The sequence below is a fragment of the Borostomias antarcticus genome (genome assembly GCF_949987555.1).
Source record: "Borostomias antarcticus genome assembly, chromosome: 10".
NCBI classification, from domain to species: Eukaryota; Metazoa; Chordata; class Actinopteri; order Stomiiformes; family Stomiidae; genus Borostomias; species Borostomias antarcticus.
In genome coordinates this window covers 12,120,454-12,128,792 of record NC_140243.1, presented here as the reverse complement: position 1 = coordinate 12,128,792, position 8,339 = coordinate 12,120,454, and the positions used below count along the sequence as shown (strand labels likewise).

The 8,339-nt window shown below is 45.3% G+C and overlaps 1 protein-coding gene across 1 annotated transcript; it reads right to left on the bottom strand.

The window, feature by feature from the left end:
• Positions 1 to 275: 275 nt before the first annotated feature.
• LOC311313780 (26S proteasome non-ATPase regulatory subunit 4-like) lies at positions 276 to 3,604 on the bottom strand. Its single transcript, XM_084443977.1, has 10 exons — positions 3,567 to 3,604; positions 2,773 to 2,913; positions 2,517 to 2,631; positions 2,338 to 2,424; positions 2,179 to 2,247; positions 1,856 to 2,071; positions 1,599 to 1,707; positions 1,228 to 1,365; positions 1,010 to 1,074; positions 276 to 813 (listed from the first exon to the last, which is right to left on the bottom strand). The coding sequence occupies exons 1-10, from the start codon at positions 3,590 to 3,592 to the stop codon at positions 640 to 642; spliced, it is 1,140 nt and encodes a 379-aa protein (XP_084300103.1). The 5' UTR covers positions 3,593 to 3,604; the 3' UTR covers positions 276 to 639.
• Positions 3,605 to 8,339: the final 4,735 nt, after the last annotated feature.

Here is an 8,339-nt window from a genome sequence, read left to right as displayed (position 1 = left end):
ATTATTCAACAAAGCTAGCACTAGTGCTATAATCTTTATACTGTACCATCATAACCCACTATGTTACTGGAAGGGCCATAAAAGTCTTATTTACATTGAAGTTTCATTTGTTACGTCTTTATTTTAGCAACTGTCATACAGTATATGTAGTAGGCCGTTATCAGGTGTGGTATGTTGGAAGGGGGGTCGGCCGTGGACCTAGGAAGGGGTTGGCAGGTTCCCTAACTACAAGTAGTCAAATCTCACCATCTGAAATTCCAGAATACTACAATGGCAACCTGAAATGCTGTCTTTTATTTTGTAAATTTACAATGTCCCACTGTAATACAAAATGTTTGTTTTTTTCTTCAAAAAGCAGGCGTCAACCTTGACGCAAAACAACAAAAAACAGAAAAAGCTCAGCTCATAAAGCTTGTGGCAATACAAAAAAAAACATAAGTCATGAGGTTACCATTCTCACAGCTATACTACTGAACGATCCATTGTCAACAGGTCTTAACACAGTGCCTAAAATGTTTTTAATGTGTTACGAGTTTTGAAAAGAAATTCTGTAAGTAGAATAAATGAAGTACATCTCAGTCCTTTATTTGTCATGTCTGTAACTGCATGTAGGTCTCTGTGTTCATCAGGGCTCTGGGGTCATTTCTTCTTCTCCTCGTCCTTCTTGCCCTCGGGGGCCTGAGAGCCTGTCTGGGAGGCCAGAGAGCCCATGGCGTTGCGGATGGCCTCGTTGTTGGGGTCGACGCCCGGAAGGTTCTCCAGAACGCTCTGGAGGAACTCTGGATCCTGCATGACGTCATAGTCCTCCTCGTCCTACACACGGAGGGAAATCAAGCAATTCAACTACTGGTGACTAAGCTGAATCTTCAGTCATCCTTTGACTAGTTTGCTACATGGAGATATCTTCTCCTGGGCTGTTAGCCTGGTTCAAGAATGATTTAATCACAACCCTATAATCCCGAGCTTAGTTAACCATGCTGGTGTGTGGTGTGGTGTGATGGGGTCTTACCTTGGCCTCAGAGGAGTCCATAGCAGCTCCTGTGTCCATGTCCATGGCCTCTGCACCGCCAAACTCTGCAGGAGGACATAGAGACCACAGTATAACTCCACTGAGTCTGGGTGACATCATATTTATGCGGTGTCCTCTACATCTGCAGTGCAGAGAATAGGTGATCTGTTGAGCAGCTATGAATGGGACATGATGGCTACAGCCAGACCGTCACTGACCTCCCCCGGCTCCCTGCATGGACATCTGCAGCGCGTAGGCGATCTGCTCGTCCTCTGTCATGCGGCTGAAGTCGGGCAGAGCGGGCGTGGCGGGGTCAGCTTGAGGGATGGACATCTTCAACAGGGCATCCTCAGACTCTGGAGCAGGAAGGAGGAGAAAAGAGGGCGAGAGGGAAAGATAGAACCCACAACGGTTCAATGAGAACAGAAGGTGTGGGCGCTGATAGGGAGGTGTTTGTATGACTGACTAGCGGCCGGGCGGTTCTCTCACCGTGTGCGGTAGGGGAGTATGACTGACTAGCGGCCGGGCGGTTCTCTCACCGTGTGCGGTAGGGGAGTATGACTGACTAGCGGCCGGGCGGTCCTCTCACCGTGTGCGGTAGGGGAGGGGACCCCGGCCTCGGCAGCTGACACCACTGCAGCCCTGCGGGCCTCATCCTCTTGCCTCTGCCTCTGCTCCTCCATGGACACCCTGAGGGCCTGGAGAGAGGGGGGCCGGGTGTTATGAGAGGAGGAGAGGGAGAACGAAGAGCGGGATGACTTGAGTGAATCAGTGATTGGGAAAGAATCAAAGAGCTCTTAAGCCAGGTCCCCATTTCATAACCTCTCGTCCTTCGCGCCCTCTTACCAAGGCCAGCTCCGGGTCTGCACTGGGGTCCACTCCAAACTCAAAGTCGCTGGCCCCCAGACCCAGCATGGCTCCTCCCTCCCCGGCCAGGATGGGGGAGGAGAGCAGGGCGTCGGCCAGGCTGGGGCCTGGGGGGACTGTCACCAGGTGAGAACCTGCTCCTTCCTTCCCATTCAAAGTGTTTATAAAGGCAGTCAACTTTTCTGTGTTAATTTCCTGGAGGACACAAACCGAGGCAGTAAGAGAGGAGAAATAAGTGGAATGAAACAAACATGAGTCCTTTACCCATCAACTGATACATCTAGAGACGCATGTTGACATACCTCTTCTCCAAAGTTTATGATGTCCACGCTCACTTTCTCCTTCTTGAGACGCTTTGCCATTTTGACCAGCTGAGGGAAAAAAAAAAGATTTTCAGTTATTCAACACACAACTACTGCACATACACCCATGCACGCAGACACATAAGGGAGAGAGCTCACATCTTTCTCGTTGTCCTCTACTGGGCTGCCCACAAAGGCAATAATCCGCATCTTGTGATTTTTTCCCTGTCTGTGCTTCAAGGCCAGCTGGAGGGAAGAGAGGGTTCAATGCATTAGCATCATGAGGCCAGGGGAGGGTGAAGGAGGCACTGTTGATATGGTGATGGTGTGGTGCTTACATGTGCCACTCTGATGCCGGTACAGAAGCTGATATTTCCACGGGGCTGGACAGCATGCAGTTTGGACAGGATCCTCCCGGTGTCGGGGGTCAATGTGGTCAGCACCTCGCAATTACTGCAGAGGGAACACAGCACAGTGGCATGCTTGAGCCTACACACCGAGTTCTGTAATTATGCTTCTTATAGTTGCCATGCATCATCCCATGTTGATTAGCATGCATGGACGCGCTCGCTTGCACGCACACACGTCTCTTACTTGGCCATGGTGATGAGACCCACATTGTTCTCAGGGTTGCTGCGGGTCTTGGAGTGACACACAATGTTGACGGCATCCTGCTGGGCCTGCAGTCTTGTGGGGAGAAAGTCTCCATTGCGCATGTACTCACTGTTGTCCACACTAGGAGGAAGTACAGGGGAGTACACGTTCATAAAATACAGTTCACACTAATCAGTTGTTTGAACAAGAAAAGAACTGCCGTCAGCTGACAGTCTACTATAACCACCAGATCAGCATCAATACGACCACGTCCATTTAAAATTATGAAATCCAAACAACAGACGTTAAACCATTAAATAATATCCAGACCGGCATAGCATAAATCTGTAAGAACACACCATACAAGCAGACAATGTTAGCTAGCTGCATCGGCATCAATGTTATTATTGTTAGCCAGCAAGTAGCTTCCAATGCAGTTTGCCACTTAGCTGATAGGTAACGTTATTACTTTAAACGTCGAATATTATTGTTTACCCATCAGCTAAAAAACTAAACAATCATTAAATAATTGTCTAGCTACGTTAGCAAGTTAGTTTGCTAGCTCCTTGCAAAGCTTTCGCTGAAAGACTAGCTATTACGCTATAGCCAGTGACTCAGGAAAATGCCCGGTTAGCTAGCTAGCTAACACTAGATCTCAGGTCATCAATCTGTAGTTAAAGCTCACTTCAGTGCTTCAAATACAACAGACTCAAGCAGTTATAAGCGATTATTTGCTTTGTTTTACATAAATAACGATGTTAATCTAATTAATTGTAATATTTTGAAAATCTTACCAGACCATAGTACTTTCGAGCACCATCTTGGAATCTAATGCTACGTCACATAAAGTGATCGATGGGAAATGGTGTTCTAGAGTAGCCTACTGCTACGTCACATAAATAGTGATCGATGGGAAATGGTGTTCTAGAGTAGCCTATCCGTCGTCAGGAATTGAGTGTGTAACTTTTTTGCTTTCTGCACTCACTTGTCCAACAAACAGAGCTGAACATTACAAGAAACCTTAATGAGAAACAAATTGATCACACGGGCTTCAGGGTCAAACAAATAGATCAAGAGTTCAATGTTCTTAATGAACTTAAAAGCACACTGGCATTGACTGATATTTAGCGTCTAGCTAGACTACCCCCAGACTCGGGAATATAGGCCTACATTTTACTCCAAGGTTCATAACTCATATTCACGAATAGACTATCTGCTAATGTCAAAAGTGTTAATGGATAATGTATTAGACTCACAGACACATAGTATTAGATCATGTACCCTCTCTCCCATAGGCGATTTTACCCTCTGAGAGTAGGGGGGGCAACATTTTGACGTGAGAAAAAAAACAAAACAGTTCTGCCGTCTCGTCCCATCTATTTACAAAGAATACCAGTTGTGAACAGTATGCTAATAAGAAATCCGTATGACAATTCAATATGTACAACGCATCAAACTTCATCTAGACACCACGAGCATGTCAATATGACTTTATGACCAAGCACTAGGCCATACCCAACATCACAACATCAAACTGCAACTGCCTGCTGGTGCTAGCTTCCTCGCCGATGGTGATGTTGCTAGTGCTAGTGCTAGCTCCGATAGCCTCTGGAGCACTTCTGCATTCGATTGCACCTGCTGCGCTGTCATTTCGAGTGGTAGCTTCTTCATTAGCATTGCCAGATTTTATTTTATTTTATGAATAAGTGGTAAATTGTTTTTATAGCTCTTTTTGCCATTATGAGCAGGTTGGCTAGTTGTAGCTTGTTGAGCACTGAGCAGTACAGTCAGATCTCATTTTTTTCGACGGACGAGTTGTGCCATTAGTGGATTATGAATATATATATATATATTTAAAGGTAGCCTAGTTTAAGTAATAAATACACTTTTAAAATTAATGATGATCTAACACAAACTGGTACAAACCACAATTATGTATTTAATAATTGTGTTAATTAGTAAAAAAAAAAAAAAAAGTTTTTTTTTTTTTTAAGAATCTGAGCAGAGTTGGGCTGTCCAATCAGGGGGGGGCACTGTATATGGATACAAATTGAATCATAATTTAATTTGGTAGTACCATTTGTATATAAATAAATGTGACAATCAGTGTTAACCTGTGACCCCCCCCCCCCTGCATCATGTCAAAGGACTCTGGGTCAGAGGTCAGACAGACTAGGTCAGGTGAGACCTGCTGTACACACGTCTCACACGTGAGACCAGACGAGCAGCCAGGACACGATAACGGAACCAGCTCAGGAAAAGCTCTGATTAGGAAATAAGGTCAAGAAGCAACATTTAGAAAATATGTTTAATCCTTTAAAATCAGACAATAAAAGACGATGAGACAATAAAAACATCACCAGCACATAAGGGAAACATGGCAGGAGGATCCGGCAGCACACACAGCATGAGAAGGCATTTCCGTGACTCCTATTTACATATGCATTTTATACACACAGTAAAAATATAGCAATTGAAACATAGACGGCAACCGGCCACACTGGCTCTGAGAGTGTGTGAACATTCATGTAGAAAAGCACGAGACAGTAGAACCCCAGAATCATTTATCACATTCAAACCATGAAATACAAAAAAGAGAAATGTATAATCCCCTCCCATATGCAAAGCACACTATGAAGTTTCAGACATTATTTTCTGTCAGAATACAGTATACTTACAATCATCTACGGTACATCTAACTAATGAATCATTTCAGCCTACAAGGTCATAATAATAGTCATAATAATAAATATGTTTCTTGGAACTCAAAGATGGCAGACCTGTTCATATTGCATTAGTTCCTATGTTGTGTAGTGTCTCTATTGAGAGGATGTGTCACTTGTGCAGTGGTTAAGTCAATAAGAACTGAGGTGGAGATGTTCGATTCAGCATGAACAGAGAACCACGTCCAGAAACAAGCTGCTCTGAGACTGGCCACAATAGAACACTTACAGTTCTACCCAGTGTAAATGGATTCATATCCAAACCCTGTTGTCACACTAAGGCCTTCTAGCTTTTTTTCATTCACCATTTAGGAAAGTGGTTCTTGGGAGTGTTGTCTTTGGTGGCCGTCTGCTTTAAAACCAACAGAAAGCCTTTAGACTGGGAGAGCTCTGAAACGATGGAGTCTTGCCAAGTGCATCATGGGAGAGCTCTTAAACGATGGAGTCTGGCCAGGTGCATCATGGGAGAGCTCTGAAACGATGGAGTCTGGCCAGGTGCATCATGGGAGAGCTCTTTAACAACTGAGTCTGGCCAGGTGCATCATGGGAGAGCTCTGAAACGATGGAGTCTGGCCATGTGCATCATGGGAGAGCTCTGAAACGATGGAGTCTGGCCAGGTGCATCATGGGAGAGCTCTGAAACGATGGAGTCTGGCCAGGTGCATCATGGGAGAGCTCTGAAACGATGGAGTCTGGCCAGGTGCATCAGAGAACCTCTCAGTCCGGTCAGGAAGAGGAGCAGGTTCTGAGAAGGATAAGAACCTGGCCTTTTTGGACAAGTTAAATATCAGCACTGTAGGTCTGCTATGCTGGAGGTAAATATCAGCAGTGATGGTCACCTGTGCCACATTGGCATAAGGGTAAAACAGCTTAGGAAGAAAAGTAGTGAATACAAGATCTTGAAACGTCTCAGACCACTAAGTAGAATAAATTCTTAGTGTAAATAACTCATCCATATCCATCCCCGTATCTCCCACGGTTGTGCTCTCTGCCTGTTTACTACAATATATGAGCTGCACTCAGATTCTAGTCAAGGCTGTGCATGATGGGATACTAATTCTAACTGCGACCTAAAAACAAAATAAAATTCTAACAGCGACCAAAAACAAATAAACACTCAGCTCTTCAAATCCCAACATCTGAAATACCAGTCACCCCCGTCATGTCATATATAGTGAGTCCATCCATACAGGAACTCATTGCATCTTGATTGCTTTTCCATGTTGCGTTGCCAGTTAATCCCAATAGATCCTCATGCCCATGTCAGCAGACGGCCATCTATAGACATCCAGCCTCATGTCCCTTTGAGCGCGGAGACTTGACTGTGTTGTGTTCTTTGGTGCCATGTGTCTTTCTGCCTGCACACATCCACAGAGCCATTACCCCACCTCTCCCCTCACTGGAGTGAGGACCGCATGTGCTACGAGTCAGGTCTTACTGAGCAAGACTCGTGTGAAATGTAATGTCTAGTCTTGCCTGTGGATTCCTTCATTGGAATATTTAATGACGATGATTAAGGAACTAGCTGGTTAACTTAGTGTCCTACAAGGGAAAGGACCATCTGAGGAGAAACTGATAGCTAAATTAAAATATTTGAGAGAAAAAACAATTTGTGTCAAATGGTGACAGACTCTTCCAAACACATCCCTGGTGCTCATACATGATAATATGATAAAGATCATAGTTGGTCAAAGAGGCCCAAGTCATTCCTTTAACCAGCAGTTATGACTTGTACAAACAGTTTATGGGACTTTGATGAGTATCATAAATTGTAATATCAGTGGGAAAACTGTCCTCAATAATCTGTCAAAGATGACCAAGTGTGAAAGAACGATGACCAGCCATTAATCTCTCTCTCTCTCTCAACTTCGATTGGTCCATTTTCTTTCAGAAAAAACCCTCAGTTTACCAGTGAGATGTAAGTTAAATGCCAATAAATAATAATAAAAAAGCACTGCAGACAGATGTAATGTAGGAAGGTTGAGTGAGTTAACACAGTAACACACCAGAGCCACATCAGCCGTCTCCAGACAATATGAAGGCACAGACATGACAGGATGATTCACATGGAGATGAGAAAGCAGGTCTCTCTCTCACGGCACCAGCAGCTGTGCTTCTCTCTCTTCCTCTCACCTCAACAGTTTGGCACATGGAGTCTCCAAGGGGGGGGGGGGGGTTCTAGGGGAGCCATGGCAACCAGGATGACAGACATTCTATGACATCATCAGCCTGCAACTGCCTGTGTCTGTCCAGTCTCCCCCCTGAGCCCTGCTGGACCAGCGCCCCCGGACTAGAACCGTCATCTGGTCCCAACATGGCTTCATGCTCAATTCTAAAGAGAGGTTTGTATAACTAATGTTACAGGCCTAGTTTAACCCAAACACATTTTGATTCAACATTCAGTCCATCATAGTGTAGGCCGACATCCATATACTTGAGAAATGCATATGATTTAAAAACTGTTACAATCCTAACCTAGTCAGTAACGCTGATAGTGTGCTCATAACGACCGTTATAAAACCCAAGAGAAGAGCTCCTCCCACCTCCGGGCCAGAGGAGGTTCTGGGGAAGTGGATGCGGACACAGGGAACTTAAAAGGTCTGAGTTATGGACGACTGAACCCACTCAGATTGTACTAACACACCCCCACGGCCACACAGAGGCCAAGCCCTGCCTGCACACTTCCTGGAGAGATGTGGGCGTGCCTGAACCCACATCCCTTCTCTTGAGAGGAGACGTGGCTGCATCGTGTCTCTGGGTGGGGCTGCCGGGGTCTTAGGTCTGCGGCAGGTTGGTGGTCAATGTAAGTGGGCTCAGTGACACGGGGACTCCCTCTAGCAGCAT